Here is a 16,234-nt window from a genome sequence, read left to right on the forward strand (position 1 = left end):
TACGTTGCCCTGCAGGTGTAATTAAATGAGTTAGATTTATGCCTTTTTTGTTTACATTAGTGTCAGTGCACTAATGCTGCAAGTGGTAAAATGAGATTCTATTATGGTGTATATGAAACCCAATTTCCAAACCATAGTTGTCAATTTATTTTCTCTTACAGCTTTATAGTCTCTGCCTCTGCTTACCCATTTTCCTTCTAATAGGTGAAGTGTGTATTCATGCAACAATAAAACTACACTCAGAGTGTGAACTGCAGGGAGCAGAAGGAGCTTGGTTACTTTTAATAAGACACAAGCGCTCCTCAAAACATGATTCTGGTGGTCTCAAGATATGCTATTTTTTTTTTTATGAATTATTTAAAAAGCCATTCCAGAATGATAATGTTATGAAATGCAAAAAAAAAATAATTTGCTTTCACCTTTATTTAACAGGCAAAAGTATAAAGAAAATATTTTCAGTGTTTCCATTGAGCAACAAATAATAAAGACACACTGTAAAAAAAAAAAAAAAAAAAAAAAAAAAAAGGTATTATTCCGGCAGCAGGGGTGCCAAAAAAATACTGTTAAATAACGAAAAATAACCATCTCATAAAAATATGTTAATTTTCCATTATCAAAATACAGTTTTTTGCCCTAACTTTACATGACATTTTGCTTCTTTTTTTTTTTTTACCTTTTAATGTTTAGTAAAGAATATTTACATGCATTAAAACCATCAAATTACCTATAAATATATATATAAATAATTTTCAATGAGACTAAGTTGTACAATCCACTGATAAAAACTATATTTGGACAGTTTATCAGTGCTTATACATGTTATACATTCACAAAAATACATTTATTCAACATTTTTGTTGTGAAACCTCCCATAATTACACAAGATATTTGTCAATTAACAAACAAGTCTTGTTAAACTTACAGAACAAATACTTCTTTTACGGTTAATTGTCAGTAATTTTATCTCATTGTATTTTTTTTTTTTTTTTTTACAGTATTGAACTTTAAATTAACAGTTTATTCTCATAAATAGAAAAGAAATATTTGTGAAATTACGATACATTTGCAAATGTATTTTAACTGTATTTTTCTGTGAAAAAATAAATAATTTCTTTTAAAAAATTGAAATTTTTTGGTTATTCCCAGTTACAGTTTTTTTGTGTTATTTTACATTTGACATGTAAAATCACAGTCTATTTTTGTCATTTCATTGATATTTTCCTGTATCTTGAAAATAAAAGAAATATCTCTAAAATAAACAGTGACAATTCTGTTAAATTACAGATTTTTTTACAGTGCAAAATAGAAATCCAAAGTAGAATGTGCAACTAACACTGTTCTGTCAGATTCCACAGGTGAGGGATTATGATCGAACCCAACTTATATCTTTATACAACGCTATAAATGTACTCTATAAATAAACTTAACCATGACCTTGACTTTAAAGTAGCCAAAAAATGTAGTCTTCACATGGATGTGTCGTGTACCAAACTTCATCTTTACTGGTTGAAAAATTTCCCAACAGATAATTTCAAAGGATTCAGATCTTTCACCATTCACCGCACATACTATTGTGAAAAATAAAGGAGTCCAGGAAAATCTCAATATATATGGGAGCTTCTATGAAACTGGATTCATTTTTGTATCTGGCACTTTCCCAGCTTTTTGGACCCAATAATAAAAGAGATATTTAGACATATTTCCCCCCAGGATGTACCTAATGATGACCTCAGATAAATGCAAAAAAAAAAATATACTCTTGCTCTGAGTCATCCCAAAATAAATGAATTTTTAACAAATATTGGGGCCAAAAGTAGGACCAGAACTGAGACATGAAAAGCTACCTAGGTGTCAGTACATTTGATCTGGAACACATGGCTGTAAATGGTCTTATATAGACTATAAATGAAGACACTGTGTTAAATTTGGTGATCTTAGTGGTTTTTCTAATCCAGACATGTGGGTTTTTCATGAATCTCAGTCTCATTCCAGGATTTGTATGTAACCCATCGTGTCCACTTGAGTTACATACAGAACCTGCCCAGTTAAACGCATATAAATCGCGAATGACTTTGCAACAGCGGTCATTTTTGTGAAACACTCTGCCTTGCATAATTAGTTCAATTCCCAAAATGTACCTGTGAGAGAATAAAGAGATATTTAAAAAAAAATAAATAAAAATAGTAGTGCATAATTTTTGTGTCCTTTTTACCGTGTTACATGCAGATTTTTATATAAAATATACCATAAAATGATATAAAAATGTGTTTTATCTGAAAAATAGTTTCTCTTTTATCTCAGTAAGTATTTATTTTTAAAATAGACCCAAAGTGCTTCCAAACTAGCTTCATAACGTTAGTCTACATCTAATTTGAATTTTTAGCCCCTCTGTCCTGTTTTTAAGGACCAGTTTCATAGAAGCACCAGTATAAAGACCAACGATGGAAACCACTGTTGAGTGTGTGACCTTTGACCCACATGTGACATTGCCAAAATATGGCTTTGTTACCGTGATTAATATAACATGAGCTCAAGAGCCTGCGTTTTTGCTTCTTCGGGAGAAAATAAATTGTATTCTATGTGCTGAAGGTGAAAAAGGAGCATCCTGTTCTTATGATTAACAGCATCAGTGATGGTCTGGGGTGCATCAGTGCCCTCAGAACAGCTGACTTGCATATGTGTGAGGATATTCGGAATTATATCGGAATCCTTATTGTATGCTTTTCCAGTAAGTTTGGGATTATTTCAGCCAGGTTTCATTCTGCTCAAGCTACAACAATGTGATTTAAATTTTACAAACAGCGAGAATTGGCTAAAATTCTATTGGTAAAAACTGCAATAATTAATATCCTAACTTCCCAAGTGATTAAAAAGAAATATTAATTCAAAATAATTAAAAGAAAAGATAAGGCATGTGGAAAATACCTTTGTTCCAACTTTTTGGAGTATATTGCACAGATTGAGCTCCTGTAAAAACACTGAAAATTCCTTCTATCTATTTTTGTCAGCTGAGTCAAGGTTCAAGGGGATATGATTTTTTTATTGCATTTTTGAAAATGTCCCGACTGTGGTTTGTGGCCATCATGGATCATGCACATTTTCAAAGTTATAGTTGATGTATGATTCATGTACGTATAAGCATGATTCATCACTAATTCACTTTAAAAATAACAACATCATAAACTTCTGACTTTGACTTGAAGATCAGAGAAAAAATCCACAAATAAAAGGGCATTTTATATTTTCCAAGTGAGGAAGTACAGATGGAAAATTACATAAGAAAGAACTCAGTTTTTATTTATTTTTTTTACCTTTAGAAAACATGTAATTAATTACTATTCCTACATATTTTTAACCATAAGTGTAGTACTATTGAAATAAGCAGAATCCTTCTTTATTCTTGCTGTTTTTCATGGTGCTGGAAGAAGCACAACAAAAGTAAAATGACTAATCTATTATCTTATTCTCATAAATAATAATCTAATGATTTTATAACGGATTAGCCATAAAATTAAATCAAGTCCTTTAGAAATATTTTAACATTTTTAACGGCGTAAAGCAGGGGTGTCAAACTTATTTTTGTTCAGGGGCCACATTCAGCAAAATTAGGTCTGAAGTGGGCAGAACCAGTAAAATAATAACATAATAATGTATAAATATTGTCAACTCCAAACTTTTCTCTATGTTTTAGGGCGAAAAAAGTAAATTTACATTATGAAACGGTTTACATCCAAAAACTATCCTTTCAAAAGATGTGAATAACATGAACAAACTGAATAAATAAGTGTAATTTTAACAATATTCTGCCTCAGTTTATCATTTACACATGTACATTATAACTTATAGATCACAGTCGATCTACAAATACACAAAACATTTAATATCAGGCAGAATCTTGTTAAAATTATACTTACTTCTCTTAAGATATTTCAGGTTATTCTTTTTTTTGTTTGTTTTTTTTTTGCAAAATTGTACTTTGTTTTAGTGTAAATACATGAAAATATTTACATTTACAAAGAGAAACATTTGGAGTTGTCATTATTTATATGTTATTATGATAGTATTTTACTGGTTCTGACCCACTTGAGACTGAATTGGTCTGAGTCCGGATTTGGCCTCTGGGCCGCATGTTTGACACCTGTGGTGTAAAGTAACAAAAAAAAAAAAAGAAAGAAAGAAAGAAAGAAAGAAAAGTGAGAACCCCCCCAAAAGCAATGGTATAGTTGGTAACACTTTATAATCAGTACACACTATGAAGCATTAGTTAAGCATTAACAAATACTGAATTCATTATTTATAAAGCATATATCTGACATGAATACTCATTAGTATATGGTTTAAAAGCACAGTTATAAATGTTCGACTAATCATTCATAATCATAATCATTTATCATTCAATCATGCAGTTTGTTTTAATAATCCCATGTGTTTTTGTCTTTCCTTTGTTAGAATAACCTTTATTAACCTTTAAATCTCATTTGTAAATGCTTTAAATGGCACAGATAGCGCACACTTTAGATGAGCTCACACCATAGACTTAATTAATGAGTAGTAAGTGCTTTATAACTATTGAGATAATGAATTCCTGTATTAATAACTGTTTATAGGCCATCTATTGGAAAAGAAATATGAGTTAGTATAAAATACACACTAACATATTCACTAACCGTTAGTACATGTGTGAATAGTGTATTTTCAAGCATAAGTGCACATCATAACTGGTTTTTAAGTGATGCAATACAAAATTTTAAATGCTGAATCCATAATTTATAAAGAATGTAAATACAATCATCAAGCACATTGTAGATGAGCTTATTAATGATGAGTAAAACCATTATAATTGTGCTTATAAACCATATACTAATGAGTATTCATGTCATGTACTGCTGCCCGTATTGGCCAGGACACTCTTGGAAAAGAGATTTTTAATCTCAGTGAGGTTTTCCTGGTTAAATAAAGGTTAAATAAAATAAAATAAAATAAAATAAAATGAAATGTCAGAAATATGCTTTATAAATGATGAATTAAGTATTTGTTAGTGATGAACTAATATGCTTATTAATGATGAGTAAAACCATTATAATTGTGCTTATAAACCATATACTAATGAGTATTCATGTCATGTACTGCTGCCCGTCTTGGCCAGGACACTCTTGGAAAAGAGAATTTTAATCTCAGTGAGGTTTTCCTGGTTAAATAAAGGTTAAATAAAATACAATAAAAATAAAATAAAATAAAATGTTAGAAATACGCTTTATAAATGATTAATTAAGTATTTGTTAGTGATTAACTAATGTGCTTATTAATGATGAGTAAAACCATTATAACTGTGCTTATAAACCATATACTAATGAGTATTCATGTCAGAAATATGCTTAATAAATGATGAATTCCGTATTTGTTAATGCTTAAGTAATGTTTCATAGTGTGTACTTATTATAAAGTGTTACCAAAAGTAAAATTACTAATCTATTATCTTATTCTCATAAATAATGATCTGATGATCATATAACGGAATAACCATAAAATTAAATCAAGTCATTTAGAAATATTTTTAACATTTTTAACTGCGTAAAGTAAAAAAAAAAAAGAAAGAAAAGTGACAACCCCCCCCACCCCCAAAAGCAATGGTATAGTTCCCACACTGACTGAACGCTTTAGGCACCAAACTACTGAGTCTTCCAGCTAATTTGGTCATTGCACACAGTCAAATGAATGGTTGGCTGTAGCAACAAGACAAGCACCATGGAGCTTTGAGGTTAATTTTCCCCTAAGACTCAGTTGTTTACAGTGTGTTCATCTTCAGGCGTGGAGAAACGATTCTCCTGGTGTTGAATGGAGCCTCAGTGAGACTTGTGTCAAGTGGGGTGGATGGTGTTCGAGGGAGTGCCATCATAGTGAAATGTGGAATTAAGGGGTGTCAGAGGCACCAAGAGGAGGTCTCATGTCTGGAGACTGCACAGCCAGCTGTTTTTACACTGAGCAGCGATGAAGTATGAGTGAAAGACTGCAGGGAAATCACAGAAATCCAGCCTTACAAGCTTTCAAATCCATGTCCCGTTTTGGATCTGTGTCAACTTTCTCCCCCAGACCTCGGACCTGTTTGCCATGATCGAGAGGATGCAGGTACAGTAAACAGTCTCCTGCCTCTGCCTTTTGTACTTACTGCCTTGTGCATTTATTTTCTCAGCCTTTATTCAAATCCAGCGCTCTAAAATTCACTCTCTTCGGACATAAAACTTCCATTTACTGCCGCTTTAAGAGTCCAGATTTTTCTGCCTCTACTTCTATTTCTGTACTCCAGATCACCGCCGTGCAACCGCAACAATTTCACGTGTGTGTCCGTGTATCCCTCTATTTGCTATTCATGTGTTTTTGCTTTTTTGCTGCCGAGACAGCCCGAGGCTTTCTATTGAAACCTGATGCTCCTCAGTGTGCTCGATACAGCCTTTGTGTTTGATCTGAACAACTGGCTAGTTGTCGGTATCATCGAATGTGTAAAATATTCTGCTTTTGCAATATACTGCAGAGTTTGTTATGCAGCTTGCAGTGTAGAAATTACACAAAGCAAGAAGGGTGTACTCTGGATAACCCACTGAACGCGATGATACTTTAACAGCTACTTTGATCTAAGAGACCCTTTGGCTGTGCAGACACTCACAAACCCACACTCTCCTCAGAGGTCAAACACTGTATGAAAATGACTGCAGTTTCATCAAACATTGCAACACTGGAATCAACACAGTATTTACAAAACATTTTGAAGATATATGCAATCATTTCTGTGGGTGCTGTCTATTTTATACAAACTGAAGCAGGAGTGCACTACATCATTTCAGACTCAAATCACATTTTTTAAAGCTGCAGGAGGTGGAAATCAGATGAAAATATATGCCTTCTTTCTGCAGATCTGTCCTTTCTGTAAAAATCTGAAGACTAAATATAAAGATACCATACCATACCATACCATACAATACCATACCATACCAACTTTATTTACAAAGCACTTTAAGAACGTTAAGAACTGTAAAGTGCTTTGGGTGCCTAGAAAAGCGCTATCCAAATCCAATCCATTATTATTATTATCATTATTATTACTATTATTATTATTTTTTTTTTTTTATTATTATTAGGCCCGAGCCCAGACATACATGTCGGCGAGGGCCTATTAAAATCGCATGGTTCCGTTATTATTATTATTATTATTATTATTATTATTATTATTATTATTATTATTATTATTATATGCCATTTTGATCCCAAATTTCATCCGTTCAACGTTCACAAAAAGTCAATTTTATTTGACCAAAATTTCAAGCCCGGTGAAAATGTATTATTATTATTATTATTATTATTATTATTATTATTATTATTATTATTATAATTAGGCCTGAGCCCAGACGTACATGTTGGCGAGGGCCTATTAAAATCGCATGGTTCCGTTATCATTATTATTATTATTATTATTATTATTATTATTATTATTATTATTATTATTATTATTATTATATGCCACTTTGATCCCAAATTTCACCCATTCAGCGTTCACAAAAAGTCAATTTTATTTGACCGTAATTTCAAGCCTGGTGAAAATTTATTATTATTATTATTATTATTATTATTATTATTATTATTATTATATGCCGCTTTGATCCCAGATTTCACCCGTTCAACGTTCACAAAAAGTAAATTTAATTTGACCAAAAATTCAAGCCCGGCGAAAATGTTGTTATTATTATTATTATTATTATTATTATTATTATTATTATTATTATTATTATTATTGTTTATGTTTATGTTTACGCATTTGGCAGACGCTTTTTTCCAAAGCGACTTACAGGGGAAAACCAATTAAATCACTCAATCAATCAAATTTTATTTATATAGCGCCAGATCACAAAAAAAGTTATCTCTTGACATCTTATATATATAGAGTTGGTCAAAACCAGACTCTAAGCCAATTTACTGAAACCCAACAGAATCCAACATATTATTATTATTATTATTATTATTATTAACTTTACAGCTGGCCAAAATGCCATACACTAATCATAAAACAAGGAAATAAATAAGTAAATAAGTAAAAACAGTGATAACACAGGGTGCAAAGTGGGCTAAGAACAACAAAATACAACCATCATAAAAAAAGACAAATTAAAATGTGATAAAAACAGCATAGGAAATATAAAAAAAAAAAATCTCACTCTGGTTAAAAGCCAATGAGAAAAAGTGCATTTTTAGACAGTATAGATTACAAACATAAGTATTCAAACATAAGAACTACCATTTTTGTGTCAGACTGTACCTGGGTGTCTTTTAGGGCTTTCTTGTTTATAGTTTTTCAGTGCTTGGACACATCAGAAACAGCACTTCTGCGCTGCACACAACAGCAGGATATTTTATGAATAGTAATACATATTCGTCATCAAGAAGTGGGAATAAGGAAGAGAAAGAAACAGAAGCAGTGGAACAACCTTCAAAGAATGAATTTAATGAAAGCATTTCCAATTTCCATTTGATTCATAGCCTTATTACAAAAAAAAAAAAAAAAAAAAAAAAAATAGTGCATCAAGTGTAATGCATTTGAGATCTCACCGCAGGGTATTTGAAACAAAGGGTTGACTGATCAGCGATGCTTTGTTACGCATCTCACTGTCTCTGTGCTTTGGGAACTGTCAGTAGTTGCGAGTCAGCAGAATAAGAATAGACGGAGTAGATAGAAAGGCCTTTTTGGAACTTTTGGCCCTAAAGTGAAACTGCTGATAATGATATGTCTTAGTGAAACATTTCCCTGTCGTCATGGATCTGTGCTTATCTTTTTCACCCACTCTCAGATATCTCTCCACTTTTTCTTCCTCTTTCTGTGGCTCATCTGCTGATTGTGTTTGTGTTATGTAAACATAAAATACTGCCACAAAGAATTATTGCACTATCACACTGAGCAAAAAATTGCTTGGAGCTCGACCATGTATGTGTTTGTGCATTTATCTTTACACATGTGGGGACTTACTTATTTCACCTGTTCCATCTCTATGCTATCATATTTTTCCTCTCTGCCTCCACAGGGTTGCAGAATGGATGAGCAAAGATGCCCCCTCCCTCCTCCCCTCAAAGTAAGTCGCAAATCCTCACATCTCCTTGTAGACCCCAGTCTGGTAAAGCGTCTGTAATGGCACAGTTATAAACCTTCCCTTATCAGCTGTCAGACAGGCTTTAGGATGCTCACCAACTGAGTTAGGAACTCAACAGGGTCTAGAGCCTCAAAATCCTCAGCCGTCCTATTACCTAGACCAGCTAATGCAGTTGGTCTGGAAGGAGATATTCTCAGCAGGCGGTCTGGGCTGAAGTCAGACTGGGAGCAAAAGAGATGGTTTCCACAGAAGTGCATCTGGACACGCAGATCCTGAAATTATAAGCAGATGCTGATAGAAATAAAATAACAATTTAGCCTATATATATTAGGCCTGTAACGGTACATAAAATTTTCGGTTTGGTACGTTTTCGGTTTTGAAAGCCACTGTTCATTTTTTTTTTTTTTTTTCGGTACGGGAAGAAAGAAAACCCCTCAAAATGTCTTCAATGCATTTATGAATTTTTGAACATTTTTCCCTCAATTTTTGGAGACAATAGAATATAGAAAAACAGGAAAAATATAATTCTGCTGTTGTAAATCAAATAGAAAATAAAATATTACTAAATGTATTTTAAACATTAGTATTGCACTTTTCCCTGAAAGGTAGTTTTGAGCAAACAACAAAAATCTAATCACATTTCTGTCAGTTCACATTCTGCATTAACCCTTTCATGCATGAATTATGAGAACCTTAAGATTTTTTTTTTTTCCTGAGGGTTTTTATTCCTCTTTAGGCATTAAGAAACAATGCAATTGAAAAAAAAAAAAAAAAAAAAATGAATGAACTTATTTTTCATGGATAAGCAAAAATATCCACTCAGCTGGACACCATGCATTTAATTTTTGAAGCAAAGAAACATGTATCTACTGATATACTGTGTGAAAACTATGAAATAAAAACATATTTAATGCAGCTAATCTGATGTTTTCTCACATTTTAAGATACTGTAATAATAGTTATTACTCACTTCATGGAGATAATATGCAAAAAAAACAACAACAACACATTTTTGTTTAAAAAAAACAAACAAAAAACTGTTAATTACAGTCTAATAACAATATCAAGCTTTTTTTTTTTACACTTAAACATATCACTGCAGATTAGGTGTATGAAGAACAGCAAATTTACAATAATTATATGAATTACATTACATTATGGGATGATGCATAAGTGTCCACTGTGTTGGCTGATATGGAACTAAAACAACAAAACCCATGAATATACAAAAGAACAGCTGTAGAATAACTGTCCTCTGTAGTGACCACTATGCATGAAAGGGTTAAAATAACAACAAAAAAATTCCACATGAAGTGCAACATTAAGAAGAGGGCAAACTGGTATTCTCTTTCAACAAACTGAAGAGCAACACTGACAAATAAATTAACCTAATTATTTATTTTAGGAAAACTAACAAAGTGTTTATGTCACTTTGTGTGCTTGTGTGTGTGTGTGTGTGTGTGTGTGCAGGGTGCGATTTGTCAAAAACACGGGGGGGGGGGGTTGTCAGAGGCTTGGGGGGGGTATACTCAGGGATTCAGTCCATAACTAATGTAACTAACACTGGTGTTAAACAAAAGTGAAACTTAACATACTTTCAACGTCCAACTCCTGGGTTCTATTCCTCTATTATACAGCGTGTGTGTGAGAATGAGAGAGAGAGACAGACAGAGAGAGAGACAGGCAGAGCCAGTGTAAGTGTTTTAGAACTACCGTAGTTCATTGGTGGCAAACCACATTTGTCTCATCACTGTCTCTTTCCTCGTTGTTGTCTTTCACCTGAACTTGAACTGATCCAAACAGGACTGTAATGATAGTGGAGGGTCTTCAGTCTCTTCCCTTCAGGTTGACATTATATTTGTTGTTTCTTTTAACCTTATGGCAGCAGCTATTTCATATTTAGGGTCGTTTTGCGCTAGTTCCATATGTCCGTGTGGAACTTGCACGGATTTACAGTTCAGCATCGAACGACGTCTTTCATTCATACCGAACAGGTGCGTACCGAAACGGTTCGGTTTGGTACATGTACTGTTACAGGCCTAATATATATATATATATATATATATATATATATATATATATATATATATATATATATATATATATACATATATATATATATATATATATATATATATATATATATATATATTTATATCCTTTATTTAACCAGGTAAAAAATAGCCTCATTGACATTGCAAATCTCTTTTTCAAGAGTGCCCTGGCCAAGAAAAGCAGCATACCACACAGTTTCTGACAAGACAAGACCTTATCAACACATAATACAAAAACTCTCAATCGATAAATACAAAACAATCATTTGTGCAAGTTCAAAAACAGTTACATTGACCAAGCTCATCGATTTTACTCTCCTTTAAAATAGCTTATATTCATCTATAGTAACCAATACAGATAGATTTAGGTTGTTTTGCAGGGCATTCTATGCGGAGAGGGCAGCAGATTGAAATGCAGTCTGACCCAACTCTGATCTGGCTTTAGGATCCACCATCAATATGTTTTTCTGCGAATGCAAAGCAAACTGTTGTTGGTTTTTCTGCATACAAGTACAGAGGCAAGATGGGAGGAGCTGAGAATACATTTGTAAATGAAAATCAACTGATGAGACCACCTGCGAACATACAGAGAAGGGAATTCAGCCGTAGCATACAAAGTACAATGGTGAACGCAATTTCCAAAGCCAGTCATAAAACATAAGGCACAGTGGGAGACAGTGTCCAGCTTTTAAAAAAGATTTTCAGACACAGTCATAGAAAGGAGATCACCATAATCCATCAGAGGTAAAAAAAAAAAAAAAAAAAAAAAAAGTAGCAGAAATTAGTTGTTTCCTTGTATGACCAGAAAAAGAGGATTTGTCTCTGCAGAGAAAACCTAGTTTTAGCTTTAGTTTATGTACTAGATGCTCACCTCTATACAGGGTGTATCAGAAAAAAGTAGACTCTCAGAAAAAACACAACATTAAACCAAAATGCGAAGACATTTTGAAAATCTGCTCATATGTGTTTATTGACCATGTAATTGTCCCTTGATTGACACCAGTGTCCTGGGTCAGTTTTCATGCTTCAGTGAACAACGCTAATTTGAATTGTGCAAAACAAAAGTCTGCTGCACATGGAAGTGTAAGGGTTAATATGAGATCTGTCACCAAAGATGACAAGTTCCATTGGTCTTTTACTTGCATACATTAAACAGTAAAAAAAATGATGACATGTTAACCCCCTACCATCGATACAAAGATTTCACACACTGGTGAGAAACTGAAAATTAATAGTAAAATTTGCTCAGTGAGTCCAAATTTGGGTTTTACACTTCAGGATTTGAATGGAAGGCGCACACTTCCGTTAGTCGAAGGATTCCAGCAGGTTTAGTCTTCCACCTGGGCCCCGTTCCTTGCCACACAAATTTGTGCCCCCCTCAACATATCTGCGATGTCACGCCTAATCCTGCCCCTGTTCTACCTCACGAGTTCCACTTCAGCTGTGATGATGCAATGAATTACATATGCTGACTGAAATGTTTCAAATTTCAAATCATCAGCTCAAAACAAACGTAAAGAATCCTCACTAACAACCAAGGTTATTATCGTTAACGAAAACTAACGAAATGATGAAAACTAGAATTGAAAAAACAGTTTTGTTAACTAAAATAAATAAAAACTATAATTAAAAGAAAAAATGATAACTAACTGAAACTGTATTGTGTGCTCACAAAACTAACTAAAACGGATAAAAATTATGGATAAAATTCCTTCCGTTTTTGTCTTTGTCAATGTTGGATTGATATGAAATCAATTTATTTCACTTCAGCAATTTTAGCTAATGGCACCATACGGCACTTCACGGTCCGTCACTTGTCGTCACTTGTGGTTTAGAGTCGTCTTCTGGTCCCCACTCTACCTGGAAACATGGAGACTAAAGTTGGGAGAAAGCAGCAGAGTCCTGTATGGGATTTATGTGAATATCATGGCGAAGAAGATAAAAGATATATAAAAAAAAAAAACTAAAACTAATACTAAAACTAAACTAAAACTAAGCATTGAGAAGAAAACGAAAACTAATAAAAACTAGCAAACCTGCTCTAAAAACTAATTAAACCAAACTGAATTAGAGGAAAAAAAGCCAAAACTAACTAAAACTAAACTATAATGAAAAATCCAAAACTATTATAACCTAGCTAACAACATTAACCCCTTGTGTTTGGCATGATAGACTCAAACCTGTCATTAATGTGAAATCTTTGTATCGATGGTGAGACTCAGATCTGTTGAGGAAGATTTGTGCATGTCTTTCTTCAATTCCTGCAAGAATATCAGCTGTGTGTTTAACTAAACAGACCCAGGTTTCACACTGAGTACATAAATAGGGACTAGATTTGCATTATATTTCAATAAATACACTTTTAGTGAAATTTTTGTTTGGTGGTGTGCCTTCTGATTTTTCTAATGTAAAATATGGGTCATCGGAAACACTAGTATAAGCAACGCATTGGCTGTAAGTGAACTAACTGGTGTTTGACTTCAGACAGTGTTAGATGGATACCATTTAATGTGCACATTGACATCCTCAGATGCATGCACAGTACAACACACAACACAAGAAAGACAGTCCAACAGCTACTTGGTAGTTTATTGAACAGGACTGAGACAGAACTGAATGTACTGCATCTACAGTCAGATGGAGAGCCAGCACTTGAGGTCTTGTGCCGCGTTTCCACTTTGTGGAACCGGCTCGACTGGACTCAGCTCGACTGGACTCAGGTACCAGGTACTATTCCTGGAGACCGTTTCCATTACAGCAGTGGTTTCCAACCTTTTTTGGCTCGTGACCCCATTTTAATCATCACAAATTTCTGGCAACCCCAGACATTCAAAACAGAGACTTTTTTTTTGCTAAAATTTATTTGTTTTTAATCATGTAATAGTTTGCTGTACTATGTTGCAAATAAATGTTAATTTTAGACAACATTTAGTCTATATAATGTAAATTATTCTGGGCGGAGGCAGAAAAGCCAGGTGTAGATTACTGCACAAAGTGAGAATTTGATTTTCCTTGGTCAGGATATGTACAGTCAGTCCAGCTTGGATTTACAAGGCTGACAATTAATACTGAACAAACAAGAACTCAAACTATGAATTATGAAAGAGCTGCAGCATCTGAAACTGACCACAATGAACATTTGAAAGATAAACAGAAACACAGTGCTTCAGTTTCAGCTTCACAGTTAGTCTTTTATGTTATGTGATGGTCTCTGTCAACTCACCGTATATTTTTTATAAGTAAGTTGTTTTTTTAGCTTACCGTCCAACAGGCCGCAAACTATTGTCGTCATGCGACGTCCGTCGGCGTCGGCATCATCCATCATCTGTCATCGTCTGTCGTCCGTTACAAAAATTTCAATCGTCTTTGTCTCCGAAACTACAATTCTAATTCAAACTTGGTATACAGCTTCTTTATAATGATGTCAGCAAAAGTTAGGGAAATTATTTGGATCCGGATCTGATTCTGGATTTGGTGCCACTTTGAAAAATTTCTCCATTATAAGAGATAGGAAGTGGATCGATGCAATAATATCAAGTTGAAATTTCTACAGTCCAGCCCTGATGGGGAGATGACCTAAACATAATAGCCACATGCTGATCAGGATCTTCTTCTGGATCCGGGAACTTACGGAAAATTTAACATGGGCTCTTATGGGGGAAAAATTTCAATCGTCTTTTTCTCCCAAACTCCAGTTTTGATTGACTTCAAACTTGGTATACATCTTCTGTATGATGATGTCAAAACAAGGTATTGCAATTATTTCCATCCAGATCTGATTCTGGATTTGGTGTAACTTTGAAAAATTTTCCCATTATAACAGATGGGAAGTGGACTGATACAATAAATAAGTATCAATGATATCAAGTTGGAATTTGAATTTTTTACAGATCTGATTGGAATATGACCAAAACATGGGCTATTTCTGCAATAGAATAAATACACAGAACTGGGTGAGAATAAATGGCATCTGGATCCATTTCCCAAAGGTTTTAATTTTGCCGGTAAGCTACAGGGCCATTGGTCCTTTTTTTTTTTTTTTTTTAATCAATTACTAGAAATTTCAGGTGACCCCATTTGAATTCCAGGTGACCCACATGGGGTCCCGACCCCAAGGTTGAAAAAACACTGTAACAGAGGATACTACCGACTTTAGAGTACCTGGATGTCATAGCGATGTGATGTGTTACTTCTGTGTCGTCTGCTGAGAGAGTTGCTGATAAATTTGCTCATTGCATGTTGTCTCGTCAAGCTCATACTGAATTTTTATGTTGGCCACCAAAGACTGAATCTCAACCGACTGTGGTGTAGTTAACCTATCGCTATATTTACTGTAAATTTACGCATCAGTTTTTTGTAAAGAGACAACACAGAGACAACTCTCTAACCAGTCAGTGGTCTGCAGTGTTTACACATCACGTTTTGGTATCTGGTCCCGTACCTTGGAACCTCGGCGGAGGTGATACCAAAAAACTAGTACCGCATTCCAGATTCCAGGTCCTTTTTCGTAATGGAAATGTAAAAAGGCTGAGTTGAGTCAAGTTGAGCCGGTACCACATAGTGGAAACGCAGCATCATTTGCAGTTCGATGGCAGTCAAAAGGGTGTATATAAAAGTTTTAACTGACAGCAGTGTGTGATGCCACAAGTGAAATGAGCCGTTTAATGGTTCAATAGTGTGAACCCTCTGGGAACGGCTTTCCACTTTGTGTTTTAACATTACTTTAGGGATTTGTTTCATCTCAAACACAAGTGCATTAATGCTGGTGGGTGCTAATGTTGGCCGATTAAGACCTGACTACTAAACAGTGTGAAAATGAATCCCACAGGTGTCATATCAGGCCTCAGTGGATCCCAGTCATGTTCAATCGTGCGGTTTTCCACTTGGCTTTGTTCACAGGCATACTCAATTTTACATTAAAAACACTTATTTTACCAGATATTTTAATCACAACAGAAATTTGTTGTAATAGGAAAAGCACGACAACACAAGACAGGGACAAAAGACAGCAACCGCTAAATGGAACGTAGCCATGATAATGTCAGAATG

The 16,234-nt window shown here is 34.1% G+C and overlaps 1 protein-coding gene across 8 annotated transcripts in view; it reads left to right on the forward strand.

Moving 5' to 3' along the window:
- The window catches only part of rap1gapb (RAP1 GTPase activating protein b), a 439,024-nt gene that overhangs the window by 321,748 nt on the left and 101,042 nt on the right, over window positions 1-16,234 (forward strand). For 5 of the 8 annotated variants that reach the window (XM_030134454.1, XM_030134457.1, XM_030134455.1 and 2 more), the window contains one exon: window positions 9,066-9,113. In XM_030134454.1, coding sequence (XP_029990314.1) covers window positions 9,075-9,113 — 39 coding nt within the window. In that variant the 5' untranslated portion in view covers window positions 9,066-9,074. Of the gene's footprint in view, window positions 1-6,090; window positions 6,127-9,065; window positions 9,114-16,234 lie in introns of all 8 variants that reach the window. The other 3 variants (XM_030134450.1, XM_030134451.1, XM_030134453.1) reach the window with 1 other exon arrangement.

This window comes from Sphaeramia orbicularis, chromosome 5 (assembly GCF_902148855.1).
Source record: "Sphaeramia orbicularis chromosome 5, fSphaOr1.1, whole genome shotgun sequence".
Taxonomy (NCBI): domain Eukaryota; kingdom Metazoa; phylum Chordata; class Actinopteri; order Kurtiformes; family Apogonidae; genus Sphaeramia; species Sphaeramia orbicularis.